Genomic DNA, 16513 nt, shown 5'->3' with positions numbered 1-16513 from the left:
CGCCGCTGTCACCGCACGGAAATGACGACACTGGCGCGCCGGCTACTAAGAGGCACAGAACCCTGGGGCGGAAGGGGCGAGGCCACAGAAACTGGCTCGCAACTGGGAGGAAGGGGCGGGGCTTGGCCGTGGGGGCACAGCGGGAGGCTCCGGCCCTAGCGGGGTCAGGTTGCCATGGAGACGATCCCAGGTCCCGGCCTGGCGGGGTGGGCGTCGCAGCGCACCGAGAGAGATCCCGGGGGCTGTCCCGCCCCCGCCACCTGCTTCCTGCCTCCTTTCTTTCTGGTCATGTTGCGAGGTGCGCGGTAATGACCGTATTTGTACGGTCATTTCAACCCTTGTATGATGCAGAATCAGTAACAGTCAAAGTGTTCGAAATGTACCGTAATTTTTGAGGCAGCTCATTGATGCAGCGTATGCAAAATCCATGTTATTTTCAGGGAGCCTTAAAGACTTTTGGGTTTGCTGTCAGCACTTTCTTGTGGCTGCTTACCTCGAAATAAAAAATGCATCAGCTCTGATGACCAAGTGCTCACTCACTGCCTAATTATAGTGAGCAATGTAAAATAAACAAGAAGACTTATTTGCATTTACATTTGCATATTTTTTCAGTGTACTATAGTTTTTCAGCAAATATGGTAATTTTGAGCTTCCAATATGATCATTTCATAGTTAAGACCTGGCAACGCTGTTTCTAACTGGTGCTTCAGGAAGGCGCAGGGGGCGCTGCACGCCTGCAGGGCTGTGCTGGGCAGGGAGCAGGCAGAAGTGGGACCTGGTCCCTAGGTTTCTATTCTACAGGTGCTCCTCTTACACTGTGCCACAGGCCCTGACGTGGTTTCGTTTTTCCTCTTAGAAATGCAAAGAAAAAAAACAAAACTGGTTCCACTGGGCTCACTGTATCTGGCTGTGTTTTTTTCCTTCAGATCAGTCATTCTGCTGCTTCTCTAGAGAGACCCCCGTGACTAGTGTTCTCATTAGGCAGAGAATCAGTGCCATCTGCCATACCTGAGAGTTGCAAAGCCATCTCCTGGGAGTGATTGAACTCATTGCTTCTTAGCGGAGCCCCAGCTGTCATGCATGACAGCTACCAGTAAAATCATACAGAAGTAGGGCTGGAAGAGACCTCCAGAAGTCACTGAGTTCAGCCCCCTGCCTGAGGCAGCATCATCCCTGTCCAAACTATCCTATATAGTCCAGAATTTAAACTCTTTGTAAGCCTACTGTCAACTCCAGCACAACACAAGACATAAGACCCTAACCAGCCACAAGTAAAGCAGAGAAACCACAGCAGCCAATGTCCTGCTTCTATAAAAGATTGTCAAAATAGTGACAAGAGATCCCAGGTAGAGGGCCACACTCCCTGCTATGCAGAAAGGCAAAACCCCCACATCTGTTACCAATCTGACCATGGGGTAAAAACCCTGAGCACCACTGAGCCTGAGCAGTGGTGCAAGACCCTCTATCCAGGATCCTCTAGCTTTGGTCCCAGCAGAAACGTTGGCTAACCTCAGTCAAAGCCCCCAGCCATGGCTGCAGCCAACACCCAGTGCTTCTGAGGGAGGCTTAAAAATACCCTGACAAGTAGCAGAAAGCGGGGATGGGGCCGACCAGCAAAGCTGAGAAGTGTGGGAAATACCCATAGTAGAACATAGCTATAGAATTATATCATCCCTGACCAGTAGCTGTCCAACCTCTTCTTGAACACCTCCAGTGATGGAGAGTCCACAACTTCCCTAGACAGCCTATTCCACTGTCTCACTGTTCTAACGGTGAAGAAGTTTTCTTAATATCCAACTTAAAACTACTTTGCTGCAAATTCAAGCTATTGCTCTGCATCATCCTCTCTTCAGCAAGAGAGAAAAAGTGCTTTTCCTCTTCTTTATGGCAGCCATAAAGATGTTTGAAAACTGTTATCATGTCCTCTCTTAAGTATCTTTTCCACAAGCTGAACATGCCTAGCTCCTTCAGCCTTTTCTCCTACAACTTGCTTTCCAAGTTCTCGATCATTTTTGTCACTGGGTTCTGGACCCTCCAGCCTCTACCAGACTTCCACCTCTTCTCATTTTAAAGAACCTCACACACAGCTGCTCAGCAAAAACTTGTTGCTGTTCCCTGAGCAGTCCGGGGGGGGGGGGAATGTTTGTAGTACAGGAAAAATTAGGTTTATGTGGAACTAGGTTAACTGGGATCTGAAATTAATAATACCCTTAATAATGAAGGCCAGATATGTCACCTCTAGGTCTCTGGGGCTTCCTTAGGATGATGGAGGATTCAGACTATCTGTCAGCTCTACAAATCTAGCTGTAAGAGTTAATTAGCTAAGTAACAAAGGGGAAATTCTGTGAGTCAACTACATATGAAACATGAACAGGCAAAACTACACCCATTAGAGCAACATGATTTTTCAAGCCACACTGGGACTCCAGCAGGATACTTTGAACTTACTGGCTGCTTTTGTCCAAGACTTTCTTACTTCCCAACCCTAGTTCACACCCTTTTCAGGACACATGCTCTTCAGGGTAGGCAGCTTTCCTGTTAGCAGATTCAGCATCAGATTCTTCGTGGGCAATTTGGCTGTTACCAGGAATCTCACTTGTCAGTTCTATGGCACATGCTCAAACAATATACCTATCAAAATCTTATCACTACATCCTTGGCTCCATCGTGTCCCAGTCACTCTCAATTACAAACTACTTTTCCACCATATGTGTGGCATTTGTTAATAGGGAAATATCACTGTGATGTAACTTGACTTAAATGGCTTCTTGCAGCACTTTTCACTGTCCCATGTATGCTGCTCTCCCAGCAAGGTAGGAGGTGAAGAGTAATCTCTACAGGAAATGCTGAATTGAGTTCTCATAAAAGTGGATCTGTTATTCTTTTGGGGTAACAGGCAGTACTCCTTCACAGTGTGCAAGGCAACCCCATTGGGTTTACAAAGGTTAACTCTACTGGGACACAGCAACAGGAAATTCCATGAGATTGTGCTACACAGCTGTTTATGCAAGGAGGTTTTTCACTTTGACTGGAGTGAGACTTATTTAAGGCAAGTTCCGAGCCTGGGATCTCTCCTGGGTTGATGAGGCTGCCTGCAGCGGAAATAATAATTCTCTGCTGACATTTAACCAGTTCGCCAAAAGGACTTTGTTACAGTGAAGGCAGCTTGTGCTGATATAACCCAAGAGGCAATGCTAAGGTCTACCCACAGACCAAAGCTATTCTTTTTCCAAATGTGTGTTATGATGAGCAAGCGTGGTTTTCATCCTGACCATTACATGCAGTTGCTTGACCTAGTTTTGGAAGACTATGGTTAGAAATAGCTTAAAACACCCAAACCACCAGAGAAGAGGAGGATGGGGGAAGGAAGGATATAATATTAAAGATCAGCAATCACATTTTCAACATGGCATCATTTTGGTCTTTAAATGTTTGCAGTCAAAATGGTGCAGAATTTTCAGGGTGCTGAGTTCAGCACATTGGATTCCCAGGTAGCCAGTGTTTGAGATGTTGTGAAATCTTGGGCATCCTCCATGCATCCAAAAGGCTTGGAAATATACTTTTAAAACTATAGTACCATTATTTAAAAGCGCCTCTCTGTGCTGAGGACCTACCTGAGGAAGGACATTTTGTGCTGAAATGCTTATCTAACTTCTCTCACAACTATACATACCAATGAAAACTATCATTACACTTACACCTCACAAACCTTGCTTCCTCCATGGTCAGAACAGAAATCAGGCTAGCCTCCATGTGTAGATTAGTACCAGGATTCCTTCCGGTGTTTTGTGATCCATCTGGGGCTTTGATATCATTTGACAATCAGGAGTTTTGGGCTGATGTTTACAGGAAATAAGTATCTGAGTTTTCAGTGCAAGTGGTGGAAGCATCCGTGCAGGTTGTAACAGGCTGTGATGCTGATAGAATAACATGATCAAAGTATGGCACAGGACAAGTTCACTGCAGAGTGAGAAATCCAGTGAACCAGTCACATAGGCAAGACATAACACCAGCAGCCTGAGCTACAGAGAGATGTCTCAGACAAGTCTGGTAATGCATAACTACCCATATATCTCAAAAAGAGAGGGGAGGATGTGGCAAAAGTGATCCTACATAAGAGGAGCAGGGTTGGCACTGGTGACATGGACAGTAAGGCCTGGGGCAAGCACTAAGAGATCAAACACAGCATATGACTTGTGAATGTCCAGTGAATGTGCACTGTGTCCCTCTGCATCATTTTGAACACAATGAGCCTTGAACTCCAGCAGGCCTAACCTTCACTCCCATCAGCAGCCTCACACTGGCCGCCTAGCAGAGATGCAAGCCATTTGTCCTTTTCAGGGCCTTCAGAACACAGACAGCTCTGACTAAGTAGTGTTACTGGCATTTGCAATCTGTGTGAGAGATGATTAATGACTGACACTTCAGAGCCAGTTTCAGCCCCCCAGCTTGTGCTTGCAGCCTTTCCAAACCTCATGTATCTCACCAGCGCCCTGCAGTAATGCATCGTGTTAGTCCTGCTTCTTATTAGAGAAGCTCACTTTTTTTCTGAAATGGCATAGGTAGCCGGGGAGGCATGACTCCTGGCATGGATCTGGAAACAGAGAGAATCATCTGGCTGCTGCAGTAGAGATTCACTGGCTTAAAAGACAGCAATTTTGGTCTCCATGTTCTGTATAGAGGCAGCCTGGGTGACAGGTGGGCCTAACAAATGCAGACAGTGAGCAGGCCTAAGGATACAAGAGCTGAGGTTCTGAACGAGTGTGAGGAGAGGATTTCCTCTTATTTGTCTTAAATATAACTGAGGTTAGTTTCTGTAAGTGATACTTTGCAAATGATTCAATTTGAAAGCAGATTGCAGAAGCTGAAGCAGCTGCCTGTCCTTCCTCTGTCTGGGCAGCCAAGGAAATCTTGCCCTGTTGTTGGGGATTAGGTGTAGATGTCATTGAGGTAAGGTTGAAGGAGAGAGATATTACAAGGGCACGCCAGCTGGAGGGCCAACAGTACAGGGGGAGAAGAAGGAATCTGGAAGTTGAGAGAATTTAACTTTGTTTAGAAGGTTAACTTATTGTGCCAAGCAGTAGTACCCCCAGACTCTGCAATGCTTACATAGGTAAGCTTCCCAAGCTGGAAAAGTATAGAAGTGTCCACAGTGCAGCTGTCACTTAGCCATGCTAATAAGCCTGCCCAAAGCACCACACTGTCATGGCTGTTGTGAGTGGCTGGGCTGGCAGGTATCCAACCCTGTATGATCTGGCTTTGTCCATGGTTTTCTGTGTGTAGTACTAACTGGTGAAGGCCATCTTGGCATCAGTTGGGAAGGTAGGCCTGCTGTCCCAGGCTGAGATACCCAGCTTTGTTCAGACATTATGATAACAGACAAGGGGAACAAAAAGATCCTAATGATCAACATGACTATCCTAAGAAATGGTGGCAGTCTTTCACTGAAGCCTGGGAGTGAAAGCTGTGCAAGTAAAGTACAGGCCACTGGCTGATACCCTGAGGGAGAAGGGGTATGACATGTCTGCGTAGGTGCTGATTGTTGGAGCACTTGGAGGATGGGACCTGAGCAATAAGAGTGTCCGGTGAGTTTGCAGAGGGAGTAGAAGAAGGAGAATAAGGAATCTGGAAGTTCAGAGACTTCCTGCTGCTATTCAGAACTCATGAGGTGCCTCATGGTAGTCAAACCATCCAGTGGTCAAGGGACACCTATGTTGAGTGCATCACAGCCCATTGTCTTTGTGAAATTTGTTAATGGCCTTGAACATTGTCCACCTCAGCAACTGTACACCACATACTAAAGCCATTGTTTGAGAATGTCTCACTATCCTACAACTCTGTACCAATGCAGTTACCATACATGGGGAGTTGTTTCTCTTCTCTCCATAGCATCACGTTGCAACTTCTTAATTCACTTTGCCCTGGACTAATGTAGGCTACATGTCTAACAATGTTTTAGATTGTGTCAACGTCTGCCAACTATATATGTACCCATGTACCTATCATGAGCATTAACCTGTATTCTCTTCAAACTCTACAAAACTGTGTAAATATCTATGATTCACTAATAAAGTTCTAAATCTATTAAGCTTAATGAAACAGCATGGTGAGTGTAACTAGAAAGCCTTTCATTACTCCAACAATAGCTGGTTCAGGAAGCAGCCTGTATGAAACAGTGAAACATATCTAAGGCTGTTGCTGCTTAGTAAGGTATATTTAATGCAAACCTCCCCTTTTGGTTGACTCTAATGCCACAAACCTTCCAAAGTGGGTTGAAAGGGTCAGATATTATATATTCATCCACTTTGCATGAGGGTAAGTGACTATGCAAAATGCAAGAGGAAGGTGAGCAACACCCAGAGGCTCTATGCTAGCTCTGCCATGCATTTATGGAATGCCTTGCTGCCCGTGTATCAGTTCGCTTATGTAGACAAAAAGGGAGAACAGCACTCCCCCCACCAGGGGCCTGATTGAGATACAAGGCTGGATTAACGCACAGGCCTGAGGCCCCCAGTATCAGCGGCCCCTGCCAATTAGGGGCCCCCCTGGGAAAAATTCAGAAGGGACGCTAACTGTGCATGCTGGGGACAAGCTGCGTGGTGAACAGTTTTCCCTTTAACCAACCCAGCCACAGTCCTGAAGCCATGGAGTGGGGACTGGGCATGCAATTGACCCACTTGTTCCTGAGAGAATCATAGGAGTGGGGTGGGGAGCTGGGGGCAGCTGCCAGGGCTTGGCTTTCCAAGGTGCCCAGGAGATATGAGGCAGCCCCCATAGCTGACATGGAGACTCTTATCACAGGAGGAATAAAGCCAGGAGGAGGGAAAGGCTGGGGGAGGCTGTGTGGTGCCCTGGCTGAGGACCAGCCCCTTTTGGCAGAGCTCTTGTTGGACCTTGGAGCTGGGCAGTGGCTGAATCTGGGGAGCAGGTGGACTAGAAGTCTTCAGCAAGAATGGAAGAGAGATGCTGGGTCAGTGCCTGCGGCCTACTCACTCCCTGCCCAGAACAACCCTGACCCTGGGGCTCCAGGAAGGTGCTGTGAGCAGCAGGGGATGCAGAGCCAAAGGCTGGCCCCCCATTCAGGGAGCAGCCCTCGGGGTCCTCCTCCATAGTCACAGCCCTCAAAGCTTGGAAGCTTCGCTCAAAGCTTGGAAGAATCTGATAATCATTTAAAAGGTAAGCCATACATTCTCATGAGATTTTATATGTTTGTATTTTCTCACTTTGGTTATGTAATTATGTAATGATAGCATTAAAACACAGGTGTAATGGGTATATAAAAGAGAGAGATTTACAGTAGATGAAGTTTAGCACGTTTAATGTTTCAGGAATGATAAAAAAAACATTGAGAAGTAGTGTGTTGGTCTACTGCTTTATTTTAATTGCAAGAATCACTAATGGTATTCTTAGACTCATACTTGAGGCTACTGGTATAGCCTCTATTTTTCTTGTCGTAGTTTACTGTATAGAATTAAGACTATATACTATGTGTTGTATGTATATATAAATGTGTTTACTATGTGGTCATTTACAATTTAAAATGTATTTAAACACAGTCAAACAAGAGTCTACATGACCACTAAACTAAAACATCATTCCTTTCGTGGTAGTATGCATGTATGGCAATCCCATGCATCTGAGTCATTTTCCTAAGGCAGTTGTTTTATTCAGTTGTGTATGTGGCAAAATTGAGTAGTTAATTTCAACATTATGTTTTATACTTTATTTATTAATGCACTGTGTAAATGTTTAACAGGTCTATTTATTAATGCTTTTTGATGCATTCATGTTTATAATGGGGGCCTCCACTTTTCTGTTTGCCCAGGGCCTCAATAAATCTTAATCTACTACTGCCCTGATGGGGCAGGTGACAGGGAAAAAGATTGTGAAAGGATGTTTAGTTTTCTTTACTTCTTCCTCTGCTTTCACCCTGCCCTTGCCTTCCTTGGTACAAGATTAGCATCTGCACAGGTGACTGTTGCTCATTTATGAACCAAATCTAGCCAAGTGGAAATTGTTCAAAGATACATTTTCTTTTTCGTATTTTATTTCCTTTCGCATTTGGGGATTTCCTAAGTTGCAGCAACTGTGGAAATGAGTTGTTCTCTAGCGTTCCCCCACAGGGATCCTGTACCCTATACCTACTGTTTCTAGGACTCTCTCAGGTTGATTCAATGGGGAGAAACATTCTATATAAATGCTTCCTTGATTCCTTCAGCACTGACTGAAGGGAAGCTCTCTTTCTCCAAACTGGGACAAAGGAAGCTTACTTTGTTGGACAGGGCTCTGGACTGAAGAGAGGGCACACCTGTTTCCTCTCAAGATAATTACTTTATTGGAGAGCTAAACATAAGTTTAACTAGCATTCAGATTCAGGCAATGGAAATGCAAAACATGCTCAAACCTGGGAGGATGGGTGTAGGTTGAACCGTGAGAACTCTGAGCTCTTGTTCAGTTTTTCCAGCAGTTCAGGTCCATGATTTCCTACTTCCCCCAGGTTTACAGTCATCTATATATACTCATTCATGACATACATCTGTCTACAATCTGATTGCGTATATGCTAATGAAAGGGGTTGATTATGAAGAACCCCCTTCTCAGCAGTGAAGAATTTATGAGAAATACATAACAACTGTTTAAGTAGGATGGTTTCAGAGGTTATCAGTTAGGTTTCTGCTCTTAACAATGACTGCTATTGCTTATGATAATGCGTTTCAGTTACTTTGTTAGTGTGACTATAGTCAAACACCTAAATCAATGCTCTGCTTTCCTGTATACATCAGCAAAAACACTGAATCTGGCCTTGAAAGCCTGTCTCTATAAGGTTATCCAAAGTTTACTCCAACATTTAGATAACTGAGGATGTACACAAGATGGAGGCACTTATGCCAAGGCCTCTAATGCAGTGGTTTTCAACCTTTTCAAATTTGTGGACCTCTAAAAAATGTCAAATGGAGGTGGGGACCCCTTTGAATTATAAGTGTAGATATTTACATACTTTTGTCTGATCTTAATCATCTTTACATGGACCACAGGTTGAAAACTACTGCTCTAATGTATTCCTTACACTGACAATACGTCCCCTGGGCTGCATCCTGTCATGTATTGGGCTAAGTGCAATGTATTCCCCAAAGGCTGTTTTTAATGTGGCTGTTCCAAAGCACTGGACTCCCACAGCATTAAACCCCACAGGAGTGCATGCACTGAAGCACCAAAAAAGCTCTTGCTAGGGGCTGAGCATCCCTCAACTGTTTTTCGTGACCCAAAACGTTTTTGGCAGCTACCAGGATTGGCCCTAAAACTCATATAGTAGCTGCTACATTCAAAAAGATCCAACAAAATGAGGGGTGTGTTTTGGCCCCTGGGCAGAAATCAGTTGAGCTCCTTATATCTGGGCCAATACTGCTGAACTTTATTCAATATCATTGGGACAGTTCTAGCAACAATCTGGCTCAACACTATTCAGGTTTTTAATATTTTTTACTTCCCCTAAGTAATCATAATTCTGAGTTCCATATACATCACTCTCATCTCTTTCCTCCCATAGCTCATCATTTCTGAGCTGAAGGCTATTCATTGTGCCTGGTTTAGAGAGGAACTTCTATGAAGCCACTTCCCCTTACAAACACCTGAAGAAGGAGCCAACCATGTGTGACGGAGATGAGCAGACCAATGAAGACACTCGTGACTTTTGAGAAATGTTGTCATAAGCCAAAGATTTAAAGGGGAGAAGCTCAGAGCAGGAGCCTGTCACAGCAAGCAAGAGTTCAGAGGAGAGCTGCTGAGGTAGGTGATGCCAACCCTGCCTTGTCTCTCTCTCTCTGTCTTCTCTTCACAATACCTTGTGGTTAGAACTGCATCATTAAGAGTTTCATTCAAGGATCAGCTATGTTCTTTGAAATGTATTAATAGTCATATATGGGGCTTTTCTAGTTTAATTTAATGAAAGATTTTTTTGGTGTAGATAGGGAGTAAAATGTACTGGGGTTAAATAAAACACCGAGAATGATTACTTATGTTCTGTAATACATATATACAATTAGATGTAAGAAAACACACACTTGCATGCACTTATATAATTATTTTGTTTCTACGCACACACACGTTTTCTCATTTACAAAATGGCCATGATACAATAGCTTGTACACTCACACAATAGTCATAGTGGTATGTAGACCTACTCTTATTTAATGTCAAATATATATGCAAAACACATGTTCACAGACACTATATGCACACATAATTATACTGGGTTGCGGTTGCACAGAATGACATGCACCTATATGCACACATTGTGACTCACAGTGTCACAATTATACATATACACAATCACTAATACAGTGGTCACAGTTAAGTATACACATACAACAGCATATACACTCTCACACACATATAATAGCCAGTGGTAAATACAGACATCCACTCTCACTCACACAATGGGAGTTATATGCACACACAATAGTATATATAATCACTAGCTCAGAATGGTCATGGTTACATGCATACATGACTGTATATTGGTTATAGACATATCTATGTATACAAAACATGGTCACAGTTTCTCACGTACGCAGTTTTAGTTATATTCACAGATAAAAGTTACATTTACATGTATATAGTGACAAATATTTAAACAGTGACAATTATTCATACAGATAACTGTAGCTGTACAGTATACACACACACATTGGTGAAAGTTACACACACACTTGCATATTTACAATTACACATTCTCACAGAATTATCATATTTACATATACATACAACACATAGTATATATTCTTGCTTTCTTATGCAGGGTGCCCTGGGCAGCACATTCGTTGGTATATGGACACTACCAGATACACACAAACTCACATGCACCAGATGCACGTACACATTTACATTTTATGCAGAAGGCTCCATATACTCCATGACAATCCTAACCTAATTCTTTGCAGCACAGACCTTCTGTTTCTAAGTTGCCCAAATGCTGCAAACCAGAAATACTGTGGCCAGTTTAAGCCATAGATTGAGGTTTTAAATAATTTAACCATGAAAGAGGGAGTTGAGTCATTGCAATGGCCTTTATGCTGTTCAGCAGTTAACATGAACATATTTCAGGACAGTCTCCACATACTCTGGGCTGCAGATTTGGATGTTGATAGCAGATAACTACATTAGAGAAGCTGTAGAAACTGCAGTTAGAGTAGCCATAGAACTTCAGGAACACTGGAGTAGCTGGGTGAAGAAGGGAAGGGTGGCAGTGGTTCATGGTAGATCTTAGGTTGCTTTTAGATGCCAAAAGTGATCTCTTACTTAAAAAGGTCAGGAACCACTGATGTAGGGAAAAATATACTGGAACAGCCTTGCTGTGAAGAGGAGTCTTGTCAGTGGTGTCTCATTCATGTAGCAGGCCTGGTGTGAAGTAGAGAAGAATAAAGAACAATAACATGCAATACCAAGGCAACCAAGGCAGAGTTGTGCTTGGGTGTATCAGTCAAGGACCTGTAGGACAGCTAGTGATCTGGCAGGCTTGATTACTGTCCATTCTTGGGGAGTCAGATGAGTTCTTGTCTCTAAATAGGTTCTTGTGATATGGTCTGAATTCACAGGAACTGCACTCATAAGGCTTTGTGTTCAATCAGCTTGTGGTTTACCCTACTGTAAGTATCTCAGATGCTGCTCCTTTGCAGATTGCTGTGCTTGAAAGCACAGCCTATAGATAGTTTCTGCTGAGTGCATCTTTCACTAAGAAAACAGGAACAAAAGAATGGCTAAAGCAGATCAGACCGATAGATTTACTGGTCAGGTGTCCTGCCTAGGTCAAAAAACTCTTTGTTCACCACAACAAAGGGATGGGACTCTACACCCTAAGACAGGGCTGATTTCCTGAGTCAGATGGTGCCATTTTCTTTTAGACGCTTTGCTGTAATTGCAACCCACTGGTTAGTGCTCTAAATTCTCCTGTTATTCTCAGTCCACAGACAGTAAGAGTCTTCACAATGCCTATGCTCAAAGCTCAGCTCCTCAGCTCAAGCTGTACAGGCTCATGTTTCTCATTCTGCAGGACTCTGGTTCAATCCCCATTAAACTGGCCAAGATGAAAGCCTTTATTTCACACTACAGCATGGTGCAACCAAGTGCCATGATGATGGGCACTTAAACATGTGGAACATCTATCTATGCATACACCTTGTAATTGTGGTTCTCAAACTGTCTTGGAACTCATACCTCTTGAAGTTTGTTATACTGCTATGTCCTACTCCTATGATTCTACATTATGGATAATAAAAAAACTTGCACTTTATTTCGCTATGATCACACTGTAACCTCTCCAACACCCTAAGAGAGATGGTATAGTTGCTGTTAATTTTTTTGGCTTCTTTTTTCTCCATTTATCTCTCCCCTTTTTCTTCTTCTGCTTTCCCTTTCCTACCTTCCACACACCCTCTGGAAATTTACAGCACACCTTCTCAGATATACATGCCCCTGTTTAAGAAACTGTCTTCTAATCATATGGATTAATGTCTTTGCAGAACCTGAATTCCAAACAATGGACTCCAACCACACTCTCTTTCCTACCACTGAATTCCCTCAGGCATGGTCAAATAACTCCAGTTGTGAGATCAAGGATGGATTCCTTGCAGTGATTCTCCCTGTGATGTACTCCCTTATCTTCATCATCAGCTTGCTCAGCAACATACTGGCCCTCTGGGTGTTCTTGTATGGTACACAGAGAAAGACCTCAATCGTGGTGTACATGAGGAACCTTGCAATGTCTGACCTTCTGCTTTCCCTCTGCCTGCCTTTCCGGATAGTCTTTCAAAACCAGAGTGGCCCTTTGATCCTTTGCAACCTAGTTGGAGCTTTCTTCTACCTCAATATGTACGTCAGCATCATGTTCCTCAGTCTCATCAGCCTTGACCGCTACTTGAAGATCATTTGGCCCCTCCAGCAGTTCAGAATCCACACTGCGCCTTGCAGTACCACTGTCTCCAGGTTGGTTTGGCTGGTCTATGGCATCTTCATGATCCCTTTCTTTTTTGAGACTAGAAATAAAAGTCCCTGTGATCAGCAGTGCTTCCATTTCAGGAGCAAAAGTACAGTGGGGGCAGTCCTCAACATGATAGCGGTGGCTACTTTCTTCATTCTTCTGCTGTTCTTCCTTTACTCCTATGGCAAAATATCAGTCAAGCTCCATGATGTCTCAGGGAAAAGTCAGCAGCAGTGCAAGAAGACCAGTGTGAGAGCCATTGCGAAGACCTTCGTGGTCCTGGTCATCTTCAGTGTGTGCTTCACTCCCTACCATTTGGTCCGTGTCCCATACATCCTTGCCCAAGTGGAAGTCATCTCCAGCATGCAGTGGAAGCAGACTCTCCACCTTGCCAATGAACTTGTCCTCTGCATCTCAGCTTTCAACAGCTGCCTTGACCCAGTGCTTTTTTTTTTCTTTTCCAGCAGCTTTAGGACAGCTGTGCTGCGTACTGTTCAAGGCAAGCTGAAGAGAGTTATCCTGAGGAACCAAGGGGGTTTGAGTTACAGTAGATCTGTCACAGAGGTCTAGGTCCCTTAGAGGGTCCTTGAGACTTTGGCTAAGACTCTAAGAGACTGTCTCTAGTTTGCTCAGAGGGCTATCACTTATCAGGTAAGACTCTCTGAAGACTTAACAGAAAAGCAGAGAAAGAAACTGCAAATGTTTTATAGTTTCCTATTCCACAATCATCTGACTCTTTGAAAGGGCAAATGCAGATGAACGGATACTGAGTCTCTTTGTGGAAAGGAGAGCATGTTTTCAGTTCCCTTAAAAATGGGTTCATCTCATGAAGCTCAAGAGCACAAGGAATAAATGTATCACAGAAAGAGTACCTTGGCATGGTACTTGCTTCTCAGTCAAGGTCAAGGTCCAGGTCAAGGTCAAGGTTCAGAACTATGATGACCCAAGAAGAAAAAAAGGAGTGATCTCCAGGACACAAGAAGGACATGCCACTGTGTGTTGGTGGGAGGGCAGAATAGAGAGGTGTAAGAGGTACTTAAATCCTGTGGAGATACCACATACAACCCACTCTTTATACTGCTCCTGGAGATACCAGCAAAAGTTTGCATGCATGACCTTTTGGTTGGGTTGTGAAGGCCTATGGCTGACTGACATGTCACTTGGGTAGTGAATGAATAATTCAAAATGTGAGGAGGCATGTTTTGGTTGTGTGCATGGGAAAAGTTGTATGCATGGGGGTTGGGAAAACTTGTAAGCCAGGAAATAGTACAAACACCATAATCTGGAATAAACCATATAGAATCTTTTCTCTTGGCTTCCACTATCTTTATTGTACCTAATTGATGTCTCTGTTCTGTAAAACCTCAATCATGTATTAAAGCAGGTAGTGATATATTTTTTTTTTGTATTTACTACCTCTACTTTTAGGGCATTGACCCCAAACTTTTAACATTTGGCAAATTGGTCACCCAAGACCACAAAATGTATGTGCAGGATAATACTGGAAGTATTAAGGTCACAACAAGACTGTTAATCTAACAAAGGGCTCTGATAATGTAGTAAGCTGCAATACTCAAGGCTGTGGTTTAAGCTCATCAAACCTTAAGCCTGAATTAGAGACAGTGTTGTCACACCTCATGCTGTCTATACATTTCTTAAAGGTGACCTGCAAATGAAAAACAAACTAGATTTCTGCCCTTTCTTTGCTTCTTTATGAAGATTAAGAAGAACTAGACTCAAATCCTTTTACCTTTATACCCTTAACTGGAAGGTTCTGTAGTTACAAGTTCCAACTACATGCATGGCTTTTTTGGCATTTATGTACAATATGTGATTGTTACCTGAGCAGCATGGACCGCTACTGCATATCCCAGTAAACCATACACAGGCTGGACAGGTATATGGCTGCCTGTATGTGTACAGTGGGCTACGCAAGTCTCAAAATTGTACTGGGGTAGGAGGGAAGGTAAGTGACAGTGTGTAGTCTACTGGGCATGTGCAGTAGGACTGTGGACATTTACATGTCCACACCACATGGGTAATAGGTGCATCAGGGATAACAGAATCTCTAATGCCCGAAAAACATTTGGAAGAAGAGCTTTCCCTTCCAGTGGAGGTCCAAGTCTCCAATCCTTTCACTTAAGGGCTGAGCAAACTTCCAATCCACATGTTTGTGTCCTTCAACAAGACATGAGGAAAAGCCCCGACTTGACTTCTCTAGCATTTCCAAGGTAATGATCATGTAGGCCATGTAGCTTTCACCTTTTCTTATAGAATGAAAAGGATAGAGAAATCCTTTAAAACCCATTTTTATGTAATGTCACAATTAAAGGCATGAAGACATTGTTTTCCTTCTCAGCTTACTGCAAAGAGCTGTCAGAAGCATGCAGGAAGGAGTGTGGTCTTGTGCAGAGACCTGTGGTTTTTTTTCCCAGCTCTGCCATGGACCCGTTATAGCTCCAGGCAAGTCCTGGCAGATCTCTGTGCTAGCTTCCAATCTACCCAATGAACACAATGGTTATATATCTCAAGGTGGGTGGGGCTTAGTTTATTCATGTGGCCTGGAGGATTGGGATCTCCACATTGTGCCAAACCATCTAATGCAGTGATCTACCTCCAGGACCAGGTTTTTCAGGAGAACATGTAGGTGAGACAGTTCTAGGCCTATGCTGAATGGCTTTTTGAAGGGGTTAAAAGGGCCAGGGGTTCACTTGAAAATCCTGTGGGTAGAATGTGTACTTGGTAGCCATGTTGGTCTGAGACAAGAAGACATACAAAAAACTAGAACTCTTGGTTCCAAAATTATATCTTTTATTAGACCAATACAAGGTATCATTTTAGAACCAAGAGTTCTAGTTTTTTGTATGTGGGTAGAGATGAGTTTATCAGGTTGTAGTGAAAAGCCACATAGACTAGAGGAGGCAGGATTCTCACTTCTAAGAAGAAGCTAGACCACGACCCTGCACTATATCCTGTTTCTTTACTGTAAATGAAGGCTGTTTCAAGGCAGCATATAAAGAGAGGATTATGGTGACAAGTCTTCTACAGATCAGCCCTAAATTTGTTTTCCACTCTAGCAGGAATCCAGCTGCCAAGGAGTAGCTTCCTTACCCCCAGGATTAGATGGGATCTCTCAGAATCATGAGCATCACAAGTACTAGTCCTAGGTGTTGGGACTACATAGCCATTGAACCCATGCTTGGAAAGAGACAACACATTGCTTGACAAACACAAGGAGATCTGAGCTTCAGTCCTCACTGTGACATTGACTTTCTGACCATAGGCAACTCTGCTCACCTGGCTGGAAGGGACCTCAGAAGATCACTGAGTCCAGCCCCCTGCCCGAAGGGCAGGAAGTCAGCTGGGGTCTTAGGATCCCAGCAAGATAAGCATCCAATTTACTCTTTAAGGTGTTCAATGTAGGTGCTTGAACCACCTCTGACGGCAGGCTGTTCCAGACCTTGGGGGCTCAGACAGTAAAGAAATTCTTCCTTATGTCCAGCCTGAAATAGTCTTGCAGGAGTTTATAACCGTTCA

General features: G+C 43.6%; 1 protein-coding gene across 2 annotated transcripts in view; it reads left to right on the top strand.

Moving 5' to 3' along the window:
• The first annotated feature begins 7882 nt into the window (after window positions 1-7882).
• Window positions 7883-16513, top strand: part of LOC109310939 (probable G-protein coupled receptor 34) — a 27884-nt gene continuing 19253 nt past the window's right edge. The window contains exons 1-2 of one of the 2 annotated variants that reach the window (XR_002101348.1): window positions 7883-9786; window positions 12519-13599. Coding sequence is in view for 1 of the 2 variants with exons in the window: in XM_019536315.1 (XP_019391860.1) it covers window positions 12536-13546 (1011 nt within the window). In the remaining variant the exon portion in view is untranslated. Of the gene's footprint in view, window positions 9787-12518; window positions 14284-16513 lie in introns of those variants that run through there. The other variant, XM_019536315.1, reaches the window with a different exon arrangement.

This window comes from Crocodylus porosus, unplaced genomic scaffold (assembly GCF_001723895.1).
Source record: "Crocodylus porosus isolate Cpor-Errol unplaced genomic scaffold, CroPor_comp1, whole genome shotgun sequence".
Lineage (NCBI taxonomy): Eukaryota > Metazoa > Chordata > Crocodylia > Crocodylidae > Crocodylus > Crocodylus porosus.
The sequence above is the reverse complement of the archived record's forward strand: the minus strand, read 5'-3'. Positions and strand labels throughout refer to the sequence as shown.